Raw genomic sequence first — 26,916 nt, 5'->3', positions numbered from 1 at the left:
TTAAGCTTAGACCAATACACCGATGATACTACCAGATTTGGTTATACTCACACTCATTTCAAGATGCAAATCATGAGTAACATAAATCATATTATAACACACATCATTAACATATGCATAGGGCAGTGCTTTCCCAACATCTTTATGAAAGTGTATTGAAAACTCATAATTCTATAATTCCTAAGGCTTATAAATAGGGATTAATCAAAGTGGTCCAATTACACACTGGTGTCATTTCTACTGCCAGTTCTGGTCTTTAATATTATCCTGGTTCCGGAAAGTAAAATTAAACTGTTTTATCCTCTATTTAAGAAACCTTCAAGCAGCATTTTCTAGTTCATTTGGATATAATATCGTGCAATGGGGATCGTTTTGGGGCATTAACACACAAAAACAGAGGAATGGAGGGCTCCAGTGGAGTTAGTAAGCCTGATAACTTACTTTCTGTTTATTGAAAAATCTTGTCTCATAAACTGTATGACTTACTGAATGAAAATGGATATAGAAATACTTAACACCTCTAAACCTTTATCTTGATGTGTCTCAGGGCAACTTTGAGATCATAAACACTTAATAAATTGACATGATTGGGTCATTGTTTAAGTGACTGACACATTGATGCTGACCTGTATAACCAACGTCAGAAATAGAAAGCAGATCATCTGAGCGTCTGCACCCTTTTGATTCATGAATTTTACGAAATTCTTGGTTAAAGTGGAAATATTGAAAGTTTTCAGTTGTCAGAAGAATGATTTATGATATGATTAAGCAGGTTATGAATATATCAAATTGTTAAATGAAGTAAAATGACCGTTCTTTGTATATTCAACTATACGGACATGGTTCTATCAAACAAACTCATAATAGATATGACGAATAGATAGCTGGACTAGATTAAATACTAGCGACTCGAGCAAATAGAATTTAGGGAAAACTATCAGATTTTCATATGACAATAAGCTAACCTTTTTTAAATGTTTTATTTTGCCAGAAATGTTACAGTGAAATGCATAGTTTTTGTAGGTAAATTTTTCATGGTTACATCTAGTTTAGTTTTCAAGACATTTTACATTTTATTCACCTGCAAATATGTTACCTAGACTGTTCTTCTAAAAATAAAATGGTTGGAGCTGTTAAAGATGGGGAAAAAAGCCTTTCACTTTTGCTAGAAATTTAGAAGCTGATTTGTTCATAAGCGAAATATTACAGAGGATTCTTTGATGGATTCAGTCCCTCTGTTCAGACCTTATTGTAAAAGTTATTGTTCAATAACTATTAAAATGAAGACCTTGTATTCAAAACAGGGCATCGAAGGGTCAAATTTTACAACTGACTATTTAAAATCATATTTTTCTTTTTTGTTGCTATTTGTACATGCATTTTATGATGTCTATTGTAAAGCTAGCAAGTCCAGCCACCATGCAAGTCCAGCCACCAACTTTCAACATTTAAAGGTTGATTTCTCAATGTCTACAGTGGTACTAGAAATAATCTTGCACACATCCAAAAATACAACACTGGCAAACTGCATACCCTTATTGGAACCACCAAATTTTGAACATTGAATAGCTTAATAAAATAACTTCAATAGCCTAGGTAGTAAGATATTTAATTGCTGAGAAATCAATCCTCAAAAATCAAGAAAATGACTTAGTTGCGACAAATTGCAGAATTTCAAAGTGTGATAAAATCGGCCAATTTTGAAGCAATGCAACTGAAATTTTCAGAATATGCTTATTGCATGGTTTTCTAAGCATACAATCAATTTGGTAGTTTTTAAAAGAGGTTGAACTACAACATACTCCAAAATATGGTGATTTAACAGGGAATGACCTATTTATATAAGTTAAAAATAGATAAAATATTTAGATACCAAACTTGATGTTGTCATTCACACCATATCTTAGACTGAGTGGGTTAAACTTCCCTCTTTCAATTATTCATGTCATTATTATTTAACACAGATAAAAATTGTTCCAACTCTGAGGGCCTATCTTCTCTCTGGTGGTATTATTTAAACAACCACCACAGTACAAACCTATACTGTTGTCTGTTCACTGTTACTTGTAGCTGATCTAGCAGAAGCAATCTCGTCAAACATATCAACACCAGCTGAACGGTGGACGTACACGACATGCTCATCGAAATTAATGTCACATACATCACTGTTATAGTAAGTCTGCCTACCATTCATACAGTCCATCTAACGATAGCTCACATACATGATGCTTTCACGGTCAATATATAAACTAAACCACTTTCTGAGAAGTAGTAACTAGGTACAGTGTAAGTACATTTCAAGATCTCATCTGTCACATTCTGTGACATCCTCAGCAGGATCAATTACATATCATGTTACATTTGTGATATCTCACAATAGAACTGTCACATCTTGACACCAGGATCACAGTCATGCTGTCACCATTGTGACATCTCACCAGTAGAACTGTCACCTTTGAAATATATTATCACCAGGATTAGTCACATCCCGTCACCTTGGTGAAATCCTCGCCACTTGCTGTCACATCCTGTCACCTATGCGATATCCTCACCAGTATGACTGTCACCTTTGAGATATATTTTCACCAGGATTAGTCACATCCCATCACCTTGGTGAAATCCTCGACGCTATTGCTGTCACATCCTGTCACCTTTGTGATATCCTCACCAGTATGACTGTCACATTATCTGAACTCCCCCTTCTGACCGCCTCTGACGCAAGTTTGTTGCAAGCTACCTCAAATTTTTCATCTGAGGGAGTCTCTCCGTCCTGTTTGGTAAAGAAGAGGAATAATCAAGAGGCAGTGACATCATCACAAGTGAAGGAAGAAGTGATTGAGATATCAAAGACTGTCCAGATATCTCATGATAATATGCTATAATCAAATATAAATATCTAAAACCACTTTTAGCTAACCTTGAAATCTAATCATCATACAATATATCACACAAGTATTAAATATGTTAGAATTGCTTTTTGCATTTTATGTACAGTAACTCAAACCTAAGGTTACAATTAACTATGACTCCCCTCCTAGTGTTTTAAGGGCAAAGTAAGGGCTGATGAACGAGTCATTTCCTATTACTTTATGCCAATGAAACTTGAGTAGCCGAACTATGAAACACTAAAATATGGATTCTTGTAAATTTACAAAAGCTGGACTCAAGAAATTGCTTTATTGCAGCTTTTTGGCAAATTTTTGACACTTGAGCATAATTAAAACAATCTCCATATGTAGCAATCTTGATCTTTATGCCAACCTGTCCATTTTGATTTCAAATAGTGAAGAAAGAAAAAGTAAAGTATGTTGAATATTTCTGACTTGTTCTTTGTCTGTGAATACTAATTGTCAAAAGTGGTTCAATTTAATAAGTCATAGGACCGTAATTTACCGGTATAGGACTACGTTACGCTGGAAATATGGACTTCTGACATGAGTATCTCATGTTAAAATATTCCTGGCAAAGGTCATTCCTGATTGTGACACTTGGCTTAATCCACCAGAAACTCCTTTTAAGACCACTCATCAAAATCCCCTTCAAGCCAATAATATATTTGCTCTTCTACGATTGTTTAATATAGTGTTCCACCTTTCTCTGCTGTTTATTTATTTATATATACAACATAGCATGGAGACTCTTTGAACTATAATGTCAAAAACAGCAGAGAGTAAGGCTACTCACATTAATTATCTTCTGGACAAACTCCAAGGCTGTAGAAGGCTCAAAGTTTGTCCATAATCCGTCGCAGGAGAGCAAAATATAACGGTCATGGTCGGTCAGCTGACACTTCTTGACGTCCGGCAGGCAGACGACACCACAATGTTTAAAGCGGCCGTCGCCTAGGGAACGAGACACTTCTAAGATACCCATCAGTCGTCCATCCCTGAACAAAAACAGGAAAAGAAATAACGGGAGAGCTCTACCAAAGCCTGTTTATCTGATTCATGAATTGGTTTGTATTGTTTTATCCCACTTTTTGATGAATATTAATCATATTTACCCTACGCTAGTAATCTGACACATATCCAATATTATGAATTGCTATATTCTGTCATCCTTAGCAACCAGATCGGCAGATCTCTAACAAGAATAAATGCTGCACCACCAATAAAATACATAATACCCTCAGAGAATGTAATTATGCCTCTACTAACTCCCTCTCCTTGCACCACTTCTACAGATCAAAAGCAAAAAAAAAAGAGCTTCCAGAAAGAAGAGCTGATTGTACTTGTGGTGATGTGACATAACCGCCCTCCACTCTTCCTCCATTCAAATAAAGAAACTCAATTCTGCTTCTGCTATATTCATAAAATGTCAGATTTCTCATGGATAGAGGACTCCTCCCCTTTCCCCAACCCCCACCCAATATAAACACTTCACTGTTATTAAAATGCTTCAACAATCGTGCCAGATTTTTCACCCGTTCCAACGTCTGGCTAACTCTGGTCACTAACTCCGGAGAAAACTTTGTTCCCCCCCCCCCCGGGATCTCCTCCATATTCCTCAGAGTGTACCATTCTGAACTCGTGTCGTACAATGGCAAGTCCTGTACATTGTTTTCCAGACCTTAGGGTGCCACTGATGCTATGCAATCTAGGGCGTCCCCCTCATCGTGAATGTCTGTGCGGGACAAATGTCCACACTGCAGGCCCTGTGGACATGCTGCCACTCTTTCATTTTCTGTCTCTTTTGCTCTATTTGTTTCTCTTCCCTTCTCTCTCTCCAGGTACTGTCTATAATAAACTTGTCTGCTGAACCTGCCAAACTGGCTCTTGTCTACATCTGGGGAGCGGTATAATCTCTTTGCCCTACAGTATTTATATGCCATCTGGGGGACCGGTATCTTCTCTTTGCCCTACAGTATTTATTTGCTATCTGGGGACCGGTATCTTCTCTACACCCTACGGTATCTATTTGCTATCTGGGGACCAGTATCTTCTCTGTGCCCTACACAGTATATATTTGCTACCTGGGGACCGGTATCTTCTCTTTGCCCTACAGTATTTATTTGCTATTTGGGGACCGGTATCTTCTCTACACACTACGGTATCTATTTGCTATCTGGGGACCGGTATCTTCTCTTTGCCCTACAGTATTTACTTGCTACCTGGGGACCGGTATCTTCTCTGTGCCCTTAGGTATCTATTTGCCATCTGGGGACGGTATCTTCTCTTCGCCCTAAGGTATATATTTGCTATCTGGGGACTGATATCTTCTCTGCACCCTACGGTATCTATTTGCTATCTGGGGAGCGGTATCTTCTCTGTGCCCTTAGGTATCTATTTGCCATCTGGGGACGGTATCTTCTCTTTGCCCCTATGGTTCCTATCTGACCTACTTCTACGGCCACTTGGGGACAGTGACCAGGACCTACTGTGGCTGTGACCATTCCTGTGTGGTTCTCCTTTCCCATTTCGGGTACCAGCCACAGTAGTTTCTATTGGAAAATAAATTAAATGAAATAAAAATACCTGACATATCCACCAGACTTCTGTATTCTCATTCTCTCTTCGTACTGGATAGGATTGTGCTCTTTGCTGAGTGGAATAAAATGATGCTTCTTCTCGTCCGGGTTGTATCGACATATCATCGCCTTGAGAGACAACAAAGATACAACAGAGAGAAGAAATAGCTACAACCAGTAACTAAAGTGCCCCTTAATGTTACCCTTTTGGGTGGCGTGACACTTTACACAGGCCCACCTTGTACCCCTTCCTGAGTTACTGGTATGTCATAGTCCTGTAGTGTTCTGGTCAGCAAACAAAGTCGCCATTAACAATTTCTGTCCAGTTCTTTGTGATATGCTACAACCATATATCTGTATCTCATAAGCAGAATAAATCATTAGTTGTACAGTTTCAGGTCAATTCCAACAAAGGTCAAGGCTATGCCTGGATCCATCAGAACTATTTACATGTTTCACATTTATTTGACAAATTTCTAGCAAGTTTGTCTTGGCAGAGAAATACTTCTCAAAAACAGTATTTTCAGATAATTCAGCTAAAGACGGGTTTTTATCTGAGCTATTTTCCTCATTAGCATATCTTAGCCAGTAATTATTGATAACCATTGTTATAAAAGTTTGATGCCCAAACATTTTAGTAGTAATCATATGCACAACGTAAGGCTGATACTTGAGATGGGTCCAAGATTTGGCTAGATAACAGATTTGATATCTGGTGCATCCCTACTACTTGGAAGAAAATTTGTCTAGTCAATCTAATAAAAATTGGAAATGGAGTATTTAGGACCAAATTTATCAATTTGACCAAATTGACAAAATGCTGCCTTAATGGATGAGGTCGCATGTCCTGAGTTGGGTATCCCAAAAGGGTGGAGGAATAACGCTTTTCCGAAAACTTTGTCACAAATTTGATTGGTATTTCACAACCCCTTATCCTACAGTGCTGGTTAATACCTCATTTTAAGCCTAATTTAATATGCTTTCAGTGTGGAGAAACATGAGATCATACAGTGCTTTGTAAAAAAATGGCATCAGTTTGAATGAAAACTGCCAGGGGTGGAGGTGCAGGCGGATGCGGTGCAGGCAGATGCGGGAGTGAGCAATATATGAAAAATCATGGGCATAAGTTCAAATAACTGGTTTCTTTTACCATGCTATTACAAATTTAGACAGGAAGGAATGTAAAAACAGTATTTAAGTTGATTTTTTCAACAATTGATACGCAATAAGTCGTGACTTTTGGTTAGAGTGCATATTTCTGTAATTTTGGCTAAAAGTCCATATGCAATGATGGAATGGGCAATCATTACCTTAATTACTGGTAATCCTATTAGTGAGCCAATTTGAATATTAAAAAAGTTATTTGTTAGTCTATTCTTTCATTTTTAAATTCATTTTCATTACTTCAAGTGGAGGAACCTACTATTTTGCTTTAACAAAATAAGTCATACATCTGGGTTAGGGGTGGAAAATTTTGGTAATTTCAGCCATTGGTATTGTACGCAACAAAGGAATGGACATTCAGTACTTAATTAATCCCATAAATGAGCCAATTTAAATATTAATTGAGTTATTTGTTTGTCTATTCTTTCATTTCATAACTTCAAGTATAGAAACCTCCTAATTTGTTTTAAAATACTGTAAGTCATGCATTTGGGTTGGAGTCAAAATTTTGTTACTTCAGCCGTTGTATTGTGCGCATCAATGGAATTGATTTTCGTTACCTTAATTAATCCTATTAATAAGCCAATTTGAATACTTTAATGAGTTATTTGTTCCATTTTTTCATTTTTTATTGACTGTAACATTAATTGCAGTACCTTAAGAACTTGCTTGTGTATATATTTCTCTTCTTGACTTTAATTTCCTTAATGATAGAATAAACTGTTCATTAATTACACATAAAAATGTCGTTGACCTTGCTGATGTAATTAGCATATGAACTTCTTAATGTAAAATATTTTGAATTATACCACGAAGTATTATCATGTTCAGAACAAATCCTCCAAATCTGGTAAATTTCTTGCATGAAATAAAAATTTGGTAGGACTTTTTGTGAAAAAGGTCCGATTTGAGAAAAACGTGTTTGAAAATTGAGATTTACATGGACAACTGTGTATTAATTAATTAGTAATTAAGGATTATCTCGAAAAATAAACATGTTTTATGGCTAAAAATGGTGTTAACTATTAGAGGCTATCAATATATACAAAATATCAAGAAATATGTTTTTTGCCATTTTTAACACCGTTATTGAAAAGGTGCCCACCTTACGACATGCGACCATGACTATAGGCACACAATTTATTTTGATCTTTTGTAGACCATTAAAACAGACACCGATGAGTCTAGGTTGCTATCAATGAGAACAAATCTTTGATAAATGACTCTTTCAATTAATAAGTGACTGGACTTTGTACTTTAGTACACATAACATTAGGTCAGCTCTCTCAAATGCAACACAAATCTAAAATGACATGTTTAATATTTACATTACAAATATGAGCCGAATCCAAGAAAATTCAGAAGAACATGTTTGGGTTGAGTTGTTAACATTTTTAAGGCAATGGATTAACATTACCCTTTAGTCCTGTACTGAGGAGCAGATGTCATCAACTCTTAAGCTTTAAAGGGGCATTCTAGAGGACCTATCAAATGTAACTACAGGCCAAAGACAGAAATTCCAGACAAACACATACCTCAGGTTATCAAACCCACATAAACAAAAGTCAAAGTAGTTTATGGTATCCCTCAGAATGCAACATTTCACTTGTAAACTTTTAACTGTCTCTCTGGGGGAGGACCCCCCCCCCCACTCAGTTCCTTACATTGAAGTTGGCTCAAATGACCCCCTTCCATTTTAAAGATCCACCCCTGTACCCCTCAAAGTTGTTACCCCTTTACCATCCACCTGTTCCCCTGTAGCACACTAATTGGTCGATTAATATTCGCTGGCTACTCACCCTGCTGTCTCCAACATTGGCAATATACAGCGTATCATTGACAGCCATTACACACACAGCTGTGGAACCATCCTTCCATGCTGGCTTCCTGGCGAAGAAAACATTTTCAAAGAAATATTCTGTAAGAACATGTATGTACGTAGGAAAGTAGAGAGAAACTGAAAATATCCCATACCCCTACAGAGGATGGTGAAGCATAATTTCCATTGTGTTTATGGCTGACATTCACCCTGGGTCATCCTCCACCCCCTCCACGCCCTCACTCCAGCCCAATCTATCCTTCACTTTCACAAGTATTTTTACCAGTTATTATGCACTTAAATTACTTCTAAACTAAAGGCTACAGCTTACAGTTCAGAACAGAAAAAGAACAGTCAGTTTCCCATGAGACCTACACGACTACACTGGCCTGGTACACCCATCCTTCACCCTCCCAAAAATATATTGTTTTGCTCAGTGGAACGGGAAATATCTATAACATGTTTACAAAAATGATTAAATACAAACAATAATGGTTAGAAGAAGAAAAGAAGATTACCTACAGTTGTAAAGATACAAAACAAAACTAGATGGTTACATTTCACATTTCATTCCATGTGGGAGATTTTACAGATTTAATGATTTAATTGGTTGATTCTGGGTTACCTGGTGTAGTTTCTATATATAAGAGTTTGTTAGGTTTCTGATTAAGGCAATTAGGGTGTTTGGTTTGGCTTTCTTAATGAACCTGGCCAAGGCTAGTGGGTCTTTGGGTAATGTCAGTCGGGATTCCAGAGACTGGTTTGGTTTAAGATGTTGGCTTGGGAGGGGAGTTTTCATAATCATAAGTCAAGAATTGTTTCCTAGTAACGTCAGCCATTTTCCTAGAGTAGCTCTGCCAAAGCAGGCTGAATAGAAAAAAAAATCTTAGCAGCTTCCATACTGAATATAATCCTGCCTTACTGTAATGAGAAAGAAGAGAAGAGAAAGAAGGCTATTCAAAAACAACAGGAATTGCATTTAAAAACACTTTTAAAAATACTTAAGGGGATTTTGTCCCCCTTTAAATGGCACCAGAGAAAGAGCACTGAAACAACACAGAATTGAATGGCATCCAATCCATAGAAGGATGCTGAATAAGGAAGTTGACACACACTATGATGTTAAAACATGTCCATCAACAATAACTATCACTTTAGTCAGTTAAAGTTAACGACAATATGCAAGCATGACAACCAGAGAAGCAAAAATGTGGATAATAAAATGACTGTCCACCTCTATAAAAACAAATAGGATTCTTCTACTTAAAATGAAACATCTAGATGTAAAGTATGAGTTGTCTGCAAGATCCCTATTGTGTTTATGATGAAATTTGACCTGAAACAACAATAGGCATCTCCTACCTTACATATGTGGCATAGCTATCCTAAGTATGAATAGCCAAATAAATAACCAAAATGGCTGAGATGCTATCAGAGGATTACTTACTGGGCACTAGCTGCTTTCAAGAAATCTTCATCAGTGGATTTAAAAGCCTCTATGAAACACCTTTTCACATCTTTCTCCCAGGTTTCTTTCTTGGTGCTGGGAAACATCTTCTTGATATTTTCATGGAGACATTTGGCGGCGTGTTTGGCAGCTCGAGCTCCGCTGTGACCGTCAAACACTGCATAGTAAGCTAACCGTTCACTATCAACAGATAAATCAATAAACAAATAAAATAAGAACAGTGCATAGTAAGCTAACCGTTCACTTTCAACAGATAAATCAACAAACAAATAAAACAAACAGTGCATAGCAAGCTAACCGTACACTGTTAACCAAACAAATACACAACACTGCATAGTAAGCTAACCGTTCACTGTCAACAGATAAATCAATAAACAAACAACATTGCATAGTAAGCTTACCGTTCACTCTCAACAGATAAATCAACAAACAAATAAAATAGCAACAGTGCATAGTAAGCTAACCGTACACTGTTAAACAAACAAATACACAACACTCCATAGTAAGCTAACCGTTCACTGTCAACAGATAAATCAATAAACAAGCAAATTGTATTTGAAAGACAAACAGATTAAACCTAAAATGTTACATATAAAGCATTCATGTTGCCGACACATTTGTTAAAGAACGTAATATAAAGAGATGTAGTTAGGGGTTGTAAAACTTTTCATTTGTTCAAATCAGTGGTTAATATCGTAAAATAAGGGACTAGTTTTCTTTTCTATAAGCTATTTTCATTGGTGGGGGAGGGGAGGGGAAATCCATTGATGGTACTCAGCTATGAATTCAAGCCTCCCAGTCTCAGCTGACATTTAACCGTAGAGAATGAAATTAATAAACATCATTAATAACATTATGAAACATAATTAATAGTTAGCTGGAAATTTGCTTTTCATATCTGGCAGCAATCCAATAGGCAGTTGTGACTTTTTTTATTGTACATTTACAATTTGAGAAACAATCCAAGAAGTAAATATAGATGCTTAACGAGAAATTCATGTAAGCACAGCACTGGTTATATAATGAATTTCTCCCGAAAATTAAATCCGGAATAGTTTACAGACTTGGAAGTGACAGAAACCCTATTTTTTGCCGAAAGTTTCTGATTAAATCAACCAATATTTCATTTTATTTTATTTTATATTTTAATGGACGAACAATACTTTAAATGTGATTTGAAAACAAAGATCAGATAAAAGAGTAACCTACACAAAGGATGGCCTGTTGATAAACAGCTCTGTCAAATCATTGATGATAACGTGGGCATCTTGCATCTCCTCGCGCTCTCCCTGCCTCTCAGCCAGGAAACCTTTCAAACATTTCCACTTGGATTCTACCGGGAAAACACAAACACTGCATGGCTCAAATAAAACAGACTTATCAGCAATGATACAAGGTAACAGTAGAACTACAACCGAAAGCCAGTGTAGGGAGAAGGGGGAGAGGGGGAGGGTGGAGTGTTCACAGTGATAGCATGAGAGAACAATCACTCGTTGAAGGGGGACTCATTCTATACCAGAATGTCCACTCTGCTATGACTTGTATTTCAGATTATATGGGCTTAAGACACACACACACAACACAAGAGATAAAATAACAGCAACTTTGACGATTGGCATTAATTGGCACTAACTGTGGCACTAACTCTCAATCAAATCGATTTTTTGCGTAGGTTTTGTGAACTAAGTATTTAAGCAGGAGGTCATGGATTAGGGGGTCAAGATGGAGGGTGTTTTTTAAAGATTTTTCATTTGAGATGATTAGTTGGTCAAAAAGTGGTAAAGAGTTTGCTGCTTCAAGGAGCTTAGTAGTGGTGACGTAGCTACGGATGTTAAGGCAGATTCTATGGGCTCTTTTATTAATAATGTTTAATTGGGAAATTTGAGATTTACTACAGCCATGTATGTCTGACTTGCACAGATCTTTAGACTTTGGATTCATCTACATATAACCTTTCTGTTTCTCTGTCCCCATTTCAGACAGCAATGTGATCAGGTATTAAACATTTAAGGTTAGCAACTAATTTCCACTTTCCATCTGATAATCACCTGATACCTTTCGATGAAGAAAATATTCTGCCTCTTTACTTCATAAAAGATGAATGGCAGTTATGTCCTTCAGCGATCAACATAAACAAAATTTGATACAAAACAGGCTAACAGAAATATATATAACATTGTACGTTTGAAAAAAAATGCCTGAAAATGTCCTTACTTTGTTCCTTAGCTTGTTTCTTTGATGGCGATTCCACTATTCCTTCGTCAGCTTTCCTTTTGTTATCAGTAACATTCTCCTGGTCGGCAGGTTTACCAGCATCAGATTCTTTGGCTGAGAAAGAAAAGGAAAGATCTCAATTCTAACACCTGTAAAAGTTCCCAAAGTAACCAACTAAGCCTTTCAAATACACAGAGCTTCAGCTTTGACAAACTGATGGAGCATTTTCTCAGAACAAACTTTAGTTTAGGCCATATAATTCTTAAGAAAAATTCACCCAAGATTGAGCTCGGGCATGAGAAACAACTTGAACCCCTAAGAACTCCAGTCCCCTACTGTAATACATCCAGATTGTAACCATATGATCATGAGAACGCAGCATGTCAATTGACTATCTCAAATCCCCTGGAAATGGAATGGATGCTGCCCATGATCAGGTTCAATGTTGGTTTAAGGGAAACATTTAGGCAGGTTGGATTGTTTTCATTACTTCTTAAAAGTATTTGAACAATACCTACTGTACATATTGATGGATGCTCCATAATTGAAACTGATAATGGTGACCATAATGTTTGGACAGATATATCTCAGGTGACCAAGAACTGTTTTGTTATAAGAAACAAACAAGGGCTGCTGTGCTATTTCTTTGCTACCATATCAAAGCTCTATTTGATGACAATTGACAAGGTATTGTGGATACGAAACCTGTTTCAAAGTTATCTCAACCATAAAACTTAATCATAATTTGATACTTACATGGAGCTGGCAAATCTGAGAACAAATCCATTTGTGGATGACAGACGGCTCTAGGATTTGTTAAAAACAAATAAATGATCAAAAAATATGTCAACCATAGAAAAGAATTATACTGTACAGCTTAGTTTAGGTGTACACCTATATGCAACATGTGTAGTCCAACAACATTATCAAGCAGAATATTAATTCCAGTCGGATCCTTCTCAAATCTGCCAGGAATTTTCTCAAATAAAGATTCTTACTTTATAAACTTTTTATACTTCTCCGTCTAGACTAAATCAAGTTCATCAACCAAATAGGATATTGTGATACTACTGATAGGCTAAGTATTAAAACAACTTGACGGCTACTGCCAAAAATATGAAGCTTTGTTGTGTGTACAAGAAAACTAGGATGAACGAACATAAATGTAGAGTGAAAATGACTTACACATCAAAAATAGACTACATATGGCTTATTAATAGTTCAAAAGTTCCCAATGCAACTTTTAAAACTACTGTTTCAACTGATGGCTTCCACTATATAGCAGTATCTAGTAGGCTAGTACTTGATATACAAGAGCAAAGTTAATAAACAACATAAGCAATCAATTAATATTGCCAGTCAAAATTCAAAGTGATTTGATGTATACATGCTGAAATGCAATATGATAAGTCAATACATTCTCACTAGGCTACACACCCGTCGCCTACAAACCCTGTTGAAAAACATGGCTGCCCCTGGTTGCTGAGCATGTATACAACAACAACTGTTACAAAGACGCAACACGTTACATATCCATTGCAGCAGTAACTGTAAGTACTGTATAAGCCTAGGTCCCATGTATTATAGCATTTGTATGTAATCTCAATGAAAGTAAATTTGCATAACAATCATGTAGACTAGGATTACGCCTAGGAGTGCAAGTGTAATTCAGAGATGGCATGGAAGATTTCTTGTTGAGTGCGGTGGATTGAAAAACAGATTACAAAGCCTGATAACTGCTGACTGAAAGTACTTAAACCGTCTTTAGGAGCTTTGTCAATCAACCAAACACAGTCGTTGGTGTATGAATTGATATAGGGCATTCGGGGTTGGGGCAACTAAATTCCTCGCAAAACTAAGCCACACTATATGTATGAGAAAGTAATGGTCTGCAACAGCTAAAGGCGTTCCTTTCCAGCGTTTGCTGTAAAAGAAGCTCATTTTTTTTCCAGTGAAAGACATAAATGTTGACACGACAAAGATACACATCAAGGACATAAATTTCAGAACAGCCTCTTACTTACAAGCAGCCTGTTTCCCGTCGGCTATATAGCTCAAAAAATAATTTCTGTGGATTAGTTAGCAGACGGTAGAATGTGCCTATGGGAACTACCATTACATTGACGCATGACACATGTTACACTGGTTTTCTGTGAGAACAAAACACGATACACACAAAACACGATATAGAAAGCCGGGAATCCAGCTTATTTAACATAACAGATATTAACCGGTTAATCTTTCTGAGGCATTGTACCCAATAAATAGGGTTACGACTTAGCATAAACTGCTCTGCCTTGCAATTAAGCAAACAAAATAGCTACTGTGCAAATGCAAATTGTACCCGGTTAATACTTTTCGTCATCATTTTCCTTTTCAATGCTAGGAACAGCTCAGTATTTTCTAAAAGTTTTTTTTATTGTCACGTCGTTGTTTTCCCTCTTCTTTCTTTCCTCTTCGATATATGTCGCCTATCGTATTTCATTATCTCAGGCTGACATTTATTTTTTTCGCAATATGATGTGCTTTCGTTTCTTCTGATTGCTGTTTAGCCTACCTTAATTTCCTTTCAGTACTTTTTGTGTCAATTAGTTCGCGTTCGACCAGGAAATGCCGGATTAATTGATGCAACATCTTCAGAGGCATTTGAATTAGAATCATGTGATATCAGCAAACTTGCCACTTGCGAGGCTTGAACTATAGGTTTGAGACTTTCAGATTATGAAATTATTGAGATAATTCGGACTGTGCCTATGCAGCTTGCTACAGAAAAACATTTACGAAGATCACATGCTACTAATTTCCATATGACAGGCATGGTGACCAGTGACACTGACGTACACATCGTCTGGAAGTTACCCGGTTATTTATACATTCAATCTCGACGGTCTAAATAATCTCATTTTGCAGTACTATTGTGAAGTAAAAGATCACACAATCATGTTGATGAACTTTTTTGCCAACAGTTTGGCATATTCGCAGAGATCGACCTAATGAAATCTTCACATCAAACGTACAAAAGTGTCCCGTTCTATGTTATTGTTGTGGTCGAGATGAAAACATTAATCCATCGCATGCTTTCATCTCAACCAAAACACTAACAACCGGGACACCTTTAATATGGTTTAAACTTTTCATTAGCTCCATCTCTGCGTATGGGCCAAAACATTTTGGAATTGGTAAATCGTTGAAATTGTGTGATCATGTACACAAGAGTACCAAAAACGACTGTCGAGAGAGGGGTCGGTTAGTTCGTGTTTCCAATGGTCTGTATAAAGTTGGGGGCAGTCTATGTAAGCCGACACTTGACACCCACTACACCCCGAATTCATATATATCTGAACATTTCACAATAGTTAACTACTTGCCAATAAACGTTGTGTTTTAAGTTGAAGATGAACTTAGTATGAAGAATGAAAATTCCTTGGGTTCATCTTTTATGCCAACCATCACATACGGTGGCGCATACTTCATGAAGACCAATATGCCTATATTATATGTAACATAATTCGCGTGCCATGTTCAGAATCTATTTCGTGCAAATGCTACTCTTGTTGACATTGTCCTAGGCTACCAAATTTCCCAAAACTTCATGAAAGTCGTATTTTTACCGGAATCAACGGTATTACCATGCATCAGCGACCATCAACTTCGAAATCTAAAGTTAATATTCAGTCTTCTGGAGTGAAAGCAAAACAAAAAGGTTTAGCAAACCCAACAAAAGGTAGAGGAAAGAAGAGTGACAATATGTCTTTTCGCAGTTCGAAGAGGAACTGCAATGTACTTTCATGGTTAGGCTCATTCACAAAGCTTCTGGTAGTGATTGGCTCTTTCGTCCTATGTGTGTATATCTATGACAAAAGAATTATTTATGGGTTTGCTGAAGAGGCGGGATGGATTGCACCAAAGAATGATCGTTTAAAAGATTTTTTCCAAGAAGATCAACTTAAAGAGCGCGTTCAGAGTAAGCAACCAAACAATATATATGGCCAGAAACTTAATGTTAGGCCTAGCAGTGTTAATGATGCAATAAAGCATGATACAGAAGTAGAAAATCATGTACAAAATACTGGAGCAAATCAAGAAGTTGATAATAACATTGAGAATGTAGCAAACTTACTTGCAGCTGGTCATAATGAGAAACCACCTCATTACCATGTCTTACAGGTTCTTACAAATACTCACCAAAAAACTCACTTGAAGACAAGATTTGTTGTCTGCATCAGGTCAATTCTCTCAAAGGCCTCGATTAATCTTCATTTCTTTTTTGTGGTGGACAAACCAAGCGAAGAATTCATAATAGAATGTTTGCAACAAATCACAGATGAAGGTATAGCCAGATCACACTTTCAGGTTTGTATTTTTGCTCTTATGATTATGTAACCAAATAAGCCTAGGCCTAACTGTATTTAACAAGGCTAAATCTGAAGGAATCTTAAAGTTGTTACAAATTTAAACAAATCAGTTTCTTATCATGCAGACTTGCAGAGCTGATATCAGAGGGAATTAACCCTTGCTTCATTTTCATTTGATTGTTATGTTTATTGTGACAGTTCAGTACTTCATGGTATACCCCTAATACCCACTCCCCCTCTGGATCTGTAGTGATTTAAAGTTTTTGAGTTAGGAAGAGACAGTTTTGCTTCACCATGTTGCTCTTTGAAAACTTTGATCTGATTTATCTTGTTTTCCCCATTTTCTTACAGTTTACAATTCTCCTTGTTGAAAACTTGGGCCGTCAACTTCTTCCACATGTTGGTGACTTGCAAGCTCAACTCCAAGGTAGTCATCCCTACTACCGCGATGCCATATTCTTTATGTCTCTGGGTATCCACCATGAAATTTTACCCGACGATGTTAAACGACTTATCATGATGGATACAGATCTTAAGTTCATGACTGACATTAAGCAACTGTTCGACTTATTTGAAGATTTTTCTGACGAAAATGTGTTGGGTATTGCCCACGAGCAACAACCAGTTTACCGTCATTTGTTTTCTCTGTTCCGTTCCCAAAATAAAGGCACAAAAGTAGGTGATCCACCACCGGACGGCTTGACAGGATTTAACAGCGGCGTGATGCTGCTGGACTTTGACAAAATGCGTGGTAGTGAGGCCTACCGTGAAATTCTCAGGGTTGATTTCATTCAGAAGTACTCCGAGAAGTATCATTTCAAGGGTCATCTCGGTGATCAGGACTTCTTTTCGTTAGCCAGTATGGAGAAGCCGGAATTATTCTATGTATTACCCTGCTCTTGGAATAAACAATTGTGCGTTTGGTGGAAAGATAAAGGATATAGTGACGTTTTTGATATGTATTTTAATTGTCCCCAGCCCATTCATGTGTATCATGGCAACTGTAACACACCCATTCCCCATTGATTGCTGAAGTGGGTAAACAAAATGGAGTCACCATTTTTCTTGAGAGTAGGCAAAGGTGGACTTTGTAAATTCACGTTTGTACCTTTTGGGTTTTGTCTTCTGCTAATTTCCAAGGGTTAGGTTATCACATATACTTTATGTGTTAAAAGCTACAAGGGCAACGGTGATATTATTTGCCACATTTCCTATGAGAAAATTTATGTGTCACTGTGTAGTGTTTTAGTATTCAAATTGTGTGGAACAGACTTGTACGCTCTGAAATGTCTGGTCTGGTATATAATACTTTGGTTCCAGCTGTTTTACAAAACTGTTACCTCTAATTTGGACTTGTATAGCAATATATTTTGAAAAGCATTTTGCGATGTGATACTTGGATAAATTGTTCCCTGCACTGAAGGACAAGATTTACATGTTTTAACCACTTTGAGTGATCAGTATTTGTTCATGCACTCATGTTGATCTAAACATCATGTGCAAGCAAGATTTACTTTTGGAGTAGTTTTATTCTTTTTGTAAGTACTGTACTTCAACTGCCGTAGAGACCAAACGACCTTTGGCCTCCACAGAAAATGATAAGAATTGTTTTGTACTCAATAAGATGTTAATATGAAATTATTTCATCGTGTATGTAAACGTTTTCAGTTGTTTTCATACCAAGAGTCGTCAAACAAACATGTACACATTCTGTTTGCCTTCGCATGGAACATAAGTTTACCTTTGGCAAGGCTTGACTATAAGAAATGCATATTAAATATGTTGTACGCTATTTAGCAGAATCTAATGATTCCGCACAAAGCTTAGATACGGCAGATAGCCGGTACATGTTTTGGTTTTATTGGAACGGGTTAGGGAGTTTTTTAAATTAATTTCTTTCTATGGGGTTGTACTGTGGGTAAATGCCTTTACTAAGCTCAAAGCTCTTTAGTGTTATGTATTGGTGATACTTGTCTATTGATTATTCTTATTGGGTGGCTTTATGTTTGCATAAGGCCAGTGTTTACCTGTGCTGTTGCCGATTGGATAGAGGCAATGGCATTTTAAGCAATGAGGCTTAGCAATTGGGATGTTTGCGGTTCGATCCCTGCCTGGGTTATAGTATGCTGAGTTTTCCCATCTGAAATTACTTTCTAAATTGAAAAGACTCCAAATTTGAGTTAAAATGTTGAATTGGATGCCACCCGATGTGAAAGTGGGAATCCTTAAGCCCTTGCGAGCTTCTCTCACATTCGTGGTCATAAGAATAACTGCCTGGTCATTATATTATTGATTATTACTATACATACAGACTCTTATAGTAAACCAGAACACATTCTAACCGTATCTCCTATCAGCAATTTATTTCTTCTTTTTGTTCATTTTAATTTATTGTTCAGTTTTCCTCATGGTGATGGAAGTTCAATATTTCACTAGTTAGTACTAGTACCAACACATTGGTTTGTAGTGCAGTTTCAACATCCTAACAATTGATTGTTCTTTCCAAAAATGTTTGATACTGACCATATTTGTAAACTACATCTTTCTAGTTGTAATCTGCTACACGTTTCTTGAAAATAAACTTAACCTGTTTTCATGCCAGCAGAAGAATGAAAATGGCCATGCAACTGTTTCGAGAAATTATCTGCAACTATTTTTGTAATGTTACGTTCTTTCATACAATTTCTTAACATAGTTTAAACTGGCAAAGCCAACTGAAATGTCTTTCATTATTTAATAGCATATTTTTGCATTTGCTATTTACATGCTATAAAGTACTCTCTCTGTTATGATGTTTGTATATATATGCATTTCTGTCTGTATGTACAGGACTTTGTACAAATAAAGGGTCATTTCTCACTGTATGTTCAGCACTCTGTACAAATAAAGGGTGACACAGAATCCTGGCTTATTGTACTGCCTCTCTTTGTGTATTACCAAGTTTTTATCATCTCTCCATGCATAACCAAATAGGTTACTATGGCAACAAGACATGAAAAGATTCAAAACACCCCTGTTGAGATAGCACGAGGTTGCCAATTTAAGCATAACGTTGCCAATTTATATAACCCCTCTTTACTACCCTCGTGTGCACCATCTATCCCTTGTCCAAGAATTGACTTCTTTACCACATGGTGGGACCCTGACACAAGTTTGAGATTAGTGGGCAAAGAAGTCAAACACAATATTGGTATAGGACATTGCTACTGGTGGATGCACCCTGCCCTAGTGACAATCACTGCTCTTGTTTCAAGTTATTGAAGGTGTGGCCCAAACTGTTGGTTATAGGGTTCCTTGTTAGGAACAGAAGTTAATTTTAACAAAATTTGTTTGTCAATCGTTAGCATGAATATTCTAAATGTGTTCATATCTAAACGATACAACAGAATCTGATGATTATGAGAAGCATTGAATATACACTTTGAACATTACTATGATGCAACAAAAGAAAGTAATTAACTAATCTTCCATGATCAGAGAACGAACAAAAATAAAATATTCTTCTTTCAAAATGCTGTCTTAGATGGTCTTCCGTTTATAATTATTACCTCAACATTTATGGCACAAAATAAACATTGACAGATGCTTTCAAGTTAACAAAGTAACGACTGCTCAAGTTTTGCATTCTTTCTCGTTTATTGCATTAGAAAACAGCTAAGCTGAGATCTTAAACACAAGCCAGTTCTGTGTCTTGGCCATCTTAAGTCTATTTAAGTTTAGATATTTATCAGAGATTGTGAGGGGTGAATTTGGCAAAAGAGTTGCTAAGCAACAGCTTTAATACACAACTACAATGTTAACTGAAACCAAACAAGTTAATGTGATAAATTCCTTCCATTTAATGAACTGTTGCTCTTGCATCTTACAGTACAGCTGTCATAATTCCATAAAATAAATCAAAGATCTGTATTGTTTTTCATTATGAAAAAAGAAGAAAAAAAACATAATTTTTGAGAATTAATAAGGCAAACACATCCACCTTAAACCCCTTGGATTCGATGAAAAACTAAGTTTTGTAAGTTGTGAAAAGAGGAATTGAATTTTAAAAGGAACTTAAACGGTCAACGTTTATCGGCCTTGCTACTTTTCCCAGAAAAATTAAGTTATTTTATAACTTGACAAAAGGCAAAATACACTTTTTTGTTACAATGCTGCCCTACTAACAACACTAGTGTAATATTGAACTGTATTATGCATAGATATTTGGCCTATGTGTTGTACAAGAACTCTCAGTTCCATAGTAACATCCTTATTATCTAAAACTTTATGTTTATTATTAAATCCAATCTTGATTTGTTTAGAATTTATAATCATTTGCAGAAAAAAATTGAAAAAAAAAAAATTACAGAGGCTTCTACCCAAAATTTGGAGTTTTGTTTCAATACTTTTACCTGCAAAACATGATTATCTATTGTCAAAGAGTTAATACACTTTACACCCTGTAAGTAATTTTGATTGCCAACAAAGAAACCTCGCAGTGGTGATCTTAGCTATCCGAGAAGATACATAGTCGTACCACATGACCTGATGAATCCTTCAAGAATAAACCTTGAAATCAAATAGCTCAGATATTAAGGAAGACCTTCAACGTGGAGTACAGTCTAAGACAAACGTTTGTTGTGTACTCTTTCCTTGAGAATCAGTTTTCTCTGAAAACGTATAAATAACAATAAGATAAGATATTACTGATAGTAATTTTTGGAGTTGGTCTGTAAACAGCTCTATGAGCCTTAGTAATCATAACCTGTAGGCTAAAAGAGTTATTATCTTGAAATCAGACAAAAGTATTACAGACATATTTGTTATCTGGTACCATCCTGCATAAGGCCTGAATAATCTGGTTTTCTCGATAATGACCAACTTTATAATTATGACTATAAAATCCTGTGTAGTATATTTAGCACATTTTACATTGTTTAGACAACTTAAATCTCAAAAACTTTCATCACACGGCTCAATTAATATTAACACCGAAAATATTTGTACAAAATGTTACAAAGAAAAGAAAATGGAGGGGGGAAATAGTAGTTCCCCCACCCCCCCAAAAAAAACGCAACAGTTACAGAAAGAAAATGTAAAGAGAATGACTGAATTAAGTCTATGCCAATTTTTTTAATGGTCATCAGTATTGCCCCTAAATATGCTAGAAAAAAGTGGTCAGATTTAGCTAGAATAAATCCACACCAAAAGATTCCACTGTTAGAACATCATTCATTTGAGAAACAATACATGCTGTGTGCTAACATAACTTCAGAACATTCTGGAATTTATTTTGAGCATATGAACGAAAAGTCTACCAGTTTTAAAGACCAAAAGCTAGCAACTTTAGCAAGCAATATTTGGGGAGAATACTGATGAATTTAAAGCGTAGGAAAGACGCATAATATATCGATAGAGACAATCTCTGAATTTTTACCAAAAGAAAAACACAAACCAACAGAAAACAGAGACATCATAACCTCAAATTGCACTTCATTAATACCAAAAATGAATAAAAAGGAAACCTTTGTTTTTTATTACATGTAAATTTTTAAAAAAGAAAAAAAAAAAATCGAATTATTTAGTATAAAAAAACTAATTTTATTAACTTAGAAAATCATTAAAGATGATCTTCATTATCAAATTTAATCACTTTTTAATAGCTGTTTTTACTAGTCCTTACCAGAACAGTATGTTGAAATATACACAAAAAAAATATGAAGAATTTTTTTTGCCTCGCTGTTTTCTTTTTACATAACAATTTTCATGTAACAATAGTTGCCGGAAGGTAAATAAAATTGATTTATATTTTTGCCAACAAAATGACTGGCTACAATGAAAGAAAGAATTATTTAAAGTAGTGATACTAAACAGGTAGTGAACTTGTTTATCTATGTTACATCATTCGGCCAACTACAAAGGCTACGCATATTTTACTACTCTCTATGTTGAATATTCAATAGTCTATGATTAATTTATAACTACACTTTTATTTTTTCAAGCTCTAAGTTGGACTCTTGCAAACTGCCAAAATATGATTAATCTTTGATTATAGCCAACCGGTTCTAAGTTAGATCGAATTGGCAAAACTATTTGATATTGCAATCAAGCTTACATGTTTTGTAATGGACGCGAAGAAAGTTTGTTAATGATGATATTTGATTAACCAGGTTTGTAATATATAAGTGAAAACTTTGATATGTTAATTATACCTTTTCTCATGACAAAATGTCAAACCAAGGTTGATATTTTACTAGGTTATATTTATATTACAGTGCTATGAGGATTGCATAATACATATATATATATAATACACACACCCATAATGCTAAGTTTTTATACTTTTCATTTTACTTCTGTTGTAATTCTTTATTAAAAGCCTACCAAGTGTGATATTAAATGATTGAAAAAAAGTACAATATCCACCCTCCCCACCCCCCTCTGGAGATAACACTGTGACTTAAGCATACAAGGAACTTGACTTTTGTCAAAGGCATGTGACTTGATTCAACTGTAAATGGGAGTGACTTGTTACAACTTCATATAGATACGAAGTACTCATTTAGATTTCTAACTCTACCCAGCGAAATGAAATATTTAATTATGAAAATTTTAGCGCCAATGTATGGAAGACAAAACTGACAGTTTAACATGACATTACTCCTCCTACGACGGCCAATGAAAGCCCTTCGTTTTATTAACGAGATATCAATGATTGCATATGCATAAATATAGCAAAGGCATAATGTGAACATAATAGCCACTCAAACAGCTAAACACACTACACAAGTACAATATAGCCTGCCACCAGGCCTTGTTTTAAGTGCATTATTATTAAAGGGCACTAAAACTGCCTTCAAAATTAAGAGACATTATTATGGTTTTATCATACAAAATTGAACTAAAGTATTCACACTTTTGCATGTATTCACTGAGAACTGAAGCAGTTAGTTACCATTAAGTATATAGTGCATTTTATGGACGATCTTAAAAAGTTATACAACTTGCATGTTTACTGTTTGCAGAAACACCTTTTGATATTAGGCGACCATCTCAATTGCTTCAAAACTGTTAAAGACTGTTTTCAAAAGTATCAAACAAAGAAAAAGTACTTGTTCTAAATGTTCTTCTTTACAACCATATTACTTTCAGAGATTTAATGGAAAGAAATATTTAACAGATGCATCCTTTCTGGTTTTAGAGATTGTACGATAAATCCTTCAAATTAACCATGAACAAAAATTTGAGCAAGAACCACAATAAAAAGTTTCGGAAGAAATATGTGTGCTTCAGAATGAAATAAAAACTGTTCTTAGATATGATAGGCACCAATACATTCAATATGTGCCAACAAAAGAAAAACAAAAAAGTAATTGAATCACAAAGTAAAAAGTAGAAACTGATCTTTTTTCTAGATGAATTACATGAGAGTACAACTGTAAGAAATGATCTCTTAGTAAGGAAATGAAGTCTTTCCAAATTGTGTGTAGTAGGATTCAAGATAAAAAAAATACAAACAAAACAATATATGTCTCTAAGAGGATAGCAAGAAAATAGTTTGAGATTTGAGGAAAGTTTGTGATTGCTAAGTTGTGGTAGAAAAACAGTATACAAGAAAGAAAATTTTATTTTTTATTTTTTTACATGATCAAGTCGTTAAATGTGAGTTACAAGTAACATGGAATAGTGTTCTAAGAGGAAACTTCAAATTCAACAGGAAGCAAGAGATTATTGTTAAGAAGATATGTTTAAATATTCATATATATATATATATATACTTCCATGGTTCAAGTGACCCTCTATATTTGCATTTGGTCAAAAGCTCGCTCCTATTGTTGAGTTTTCTTTCTGCGGGTGAGCGGTGATAATCGCAGGCTTTTCTCATTATCCTATTAAATTAATTTGTGCAATTCATAGTATGGTATCCTTTTTGTGTATTTTCATGTATACTATTTGTATTAATCTTATTCCATCTTATCATTGTATTGTCTTATTGCGAGCATTTAATTGCCCATTTTTGGTGCTTAATAAAGTTGATTTGAATTTGAATTTTTGAATTTCTTATAGGAGCAAGTTGCACTGTGCAGCAGTCTTTTTGTTGGTGCTGGCATGTTATCGAAAAATCTTGCTTGTTCTTTTTGAGGTCCCATACAAATTGAGATAATTCAGTTGCATTTTGTGTAGATTTTGTAGATCTAATGTGTAAGTATACATATATATATCATTAAAGTATCGTCCGAACTCCAAACCCCAGCTTTCTGCATCACTAATTTAGCCCCATCCAGACAACAGTTTTCACATCAATAATTTAGTGAACTCCGATCTCAGTTATTGCTCTCAACTAAGTTAACTACCTCCCCCCCGTTCTTGGGTGACAAATTTCATAAGTAACTACATGCCCATGTCTTGGGGTCATAACATTAGTTAACTACAGCGCCAGTTCTAAGACCAATAGTCTTAATATACTCTACTGAACCTGTACAGACTATATTTTTCATCACACGACAGTATGGTAACCCATACATATTTACAGTCCTATTTGTTTCCTAGCAACCATCACTCCATCTGTACAAAATTTGACTTGATGAGCACCTATTATTATCATAATTATTATAGTATTTTCGATTGTTTATGCTACAAAATAAAGATGTGAATGGAATGACCTAGTGAGTTGCTTCAGCAGTGATTTCATATATATATTACAGCTACTGCTTGTGCAGTCAATTTTAGTCTCCTTTATGAGCTATATGATGCATCATCCAATTGATACTGGTCTTCCAGCTGTTCTTCAAAGCATCGTTGAACTTCCCACGGAAATTCTCCAGGGCTTGATCTTCAGATACATCCAGGTTCAGGGTGGTTCTGAGGTAGGTGATGGTTTCGTCCGAGAGTTCAGGTATGCCCGCTGACAACATCATGGCAAACAGATTGATGAGTAGATTACCACGGCGACGAAGAATTGTGAAAGCTAATTCACAGCATTCTTTAAATCTGCAGAGAAAAAGAGAGGGGAAACAATCAAGTAAGTTTGGTAATGGCTGGTAACACAGGTTGAAGTTAGCAGTAAGAGCCAACAGAACTGAACTTTGTTGGTTAATATAATAATGGCTGGTAACACAGGTTGAAGTTAGCAGTAAGAGCCAAGGGAACTGAACTTTGTCGGTTTATATAATAATGGCTGGTAACACAGGTTGAAGTTAGCAGTAAGAGCCAACAGAACTGAACTTTGTCGGTTTATATAATAATGGCTGGTAACACAGGTTGAAGTTAGCAGTAAGAGCCAACAGAACTGAACTTTGTCGGTTTATCAAATAATGGCTGGTAACACAGGTTTAATTTAGCAGTAAGAGCCAACAGAACTGAACTTTGTCGGTTTATCAAATAATGGCTGGTAACGCAGGTTGAAGTTAGCAGTAAGAGCCAACAGAACTGAACTTTGTCGGTTTATCAAATAATGGCTGGTAACGCAGGTTGAAGTTAGCAGTAAGAGCCAACAGAACTGAACTTTGTCGGTTAATATAATAATGGCTGGTAACACAGGTTGAAGTTAGCAGTAAGAGCCAACAGAACTGAACTTTGTCGGTTTATAAAATAATGGCTGGTAACGCAGGTTGAAGTTAGCAGTAAGAGCCAACAGAACTGAACTTTGTCGGTTTATAAAATAATGGCTGGTAACGCAGGTTGAAGTTAGCAGTAAGAGCCAACAGAACTGAACTTTGTCGGTTTATCAAATAATGGCTGGTAACGCAGATTGAAGTTAGCAGTAAGAGCCAACAGAACTGAACTTTGTCGGTTTATCAAATAATGGCTGGTAACGCAGGTTGAAGTTAGCAGTAAGAGCCAACAGAACTGAACTTTGTCGGTTTATCAAATAATGGCTGGTAACGCAGGTTGAAGTTAGCAGTAAGAGCCAACAGAACTGAACTTTGTCGGTTTATCAAATAATGGCTGGTAACGCAGATTGAAGTTAGCAGTAAGAGCCAACAGAACTGAACTTTGTTGGTAGGCAAGATCCTGGCTATTAAGTTTTTCCACAACATCGACTGCGATTCAATCGCACCACATTTTTTGTGTAAAGTTTGAAATCTGAAAAATACTGATAATGCAGCATACAAATCATCATATACCATATTTCTTTGCAAGCAATGACCAAAGTACTTGGAAGTTATGCCAGACTTCCGCTGGTTCAAGGCACCATTCACAACTTGTGTCTACGAAACTGACAGACCAAATTTGGTACTCGAAAAAATAAACTGTTGCATTTAGCAGTTCCAAACGTTGCCCCAATTACCAACCAACTGGCAGATAAGTATCAGTTGGTCAATTTCTCAGATTTTTAAGCTTCCCTCAACCCCCTCCCCCCTCACCCTGGGAAAGGTGGAAGGAGAAGCTCTTACAGACATTTTCTATTATAAAATATTTGAGCTAAATATCACGTTTCCATCTTCGA

General features: G+C 36.0%; 3 protein-coding genes across 8 annotated transcripts in view; 1 reads left to right on the top strand and 2 right to left on the bottom strand.

Moving 5' to 3' along the window:
• Nucleotides 1-415: 415 nt before the first annotated feature.
• LOC139975978 (integrin-linked kinase-associated serine/threonine phosphatase 2C-like) lies at nucleotides 416-14,632 on the bottom strand. 6 transcript variants are annotated; one of them, XM_071984304.1, is made up of 9 exons: nucleotides 14,559-14,632; nucleotides 12,889-12,938; nucleotides 12,133-12,246; nucleotides 11,128-11,251; nucleotides 9,898-10,098; nucleotides 8,431-8,518; nucleotides 5,475-5,596; nucleotides 3,685-3,886; nucleotides 416-2,770 (listed from the first exon to the last, which is right to left on the bottom strand). In XM_071984304.1, the coding sequence occupies exons 1-9, from the start codon at nucleotides 14,615-14,617 to the stop codon at nucleotides 2,648-2,650; spliced, it is 1,083 nt and encodes a 360-aa protein (XP_071840405.1). In that variant the 5' UTR covers nucleotides 14,618-14,632; the 3' UTR covers nucleotides 416-2,647. The 6 variants fall into 6 exon arrangements, with proteins under 6 accessions (XP_071840405.1, XP_071840404.1, XP_071840406.1 ...); XM_071984303.1 differs by lacking the exon at nucleotides 14,559-14,632 and adding an exon at nucleotides 14,157-14,265; XM_071984305.1 differs by lacking the exon at nucleotides 14,559-14,632 and adding an exon at nucleotides 13,570-13,766.
• Nucleotides 14,633-15,650: 1,018 nt separating this feature from the next.
• LOC139975977 (xyloside xylosyltransferase 1-like) lies at nucleotides 15,651-21,504 on the top strand. Its single transcript, XM_071984301.1, has 2 exons — nucleotides 15,651-16,485; nucleotides 16,839-21,504. The coding sequence occupies exons 1-2, from the start codon at nucleotides 15,763-15,765 to the stop codon at nucleotides 17,511-17,513; spliced, it is 1,398 nt and encodes a 465-aa protein (XP_071840402.1). The 5' UTR covers nucleotides 15,651-15,762; the 3' UTR covers nucleotides 17,514-21,504.
• LOC139975976 (phosphatidylinositol 4,5-bisphosphate 3-kinase catalytic subunit beta isoform-like) overlaps nucleotides 20,307-26,916 on the bottom strand; it is a 39,689-nt gene continuing 33,079 nt past the window's right edge. Inside the window, exon 19 of the mRNA XM_071984300.1 lies at nucleotides 20,307-25,457. Within this exon, the coding sequence (XP_071840401.1) occupies nucleotides 25,193-25,457 (265 nt within the window). The 3' untranslated portion in view covers nucleotides 20,307-25,192. The remainder of the gene's footprint in view (nucleotides 25,458-26,916) is intronic.

Source organism: Apostichopus japonicus, chromosome 11 (assembly GCF_037975245.1).
Source record: "Apostichopus japonicus isolate 1M-3 chromosome 11, ASM3797524v1, whole genome shotgun sequence".
Taxonomy (NCBI): Eukaryota; Metazoa; Echinodermata; class Holothuroidea; order Aspidochirotida; family Stichopodidae; genus Apostichopus; species Apostichopus japonicus.
This window is presented reverse-complemented; position numbering and strand designations above follow the sequence as displayed.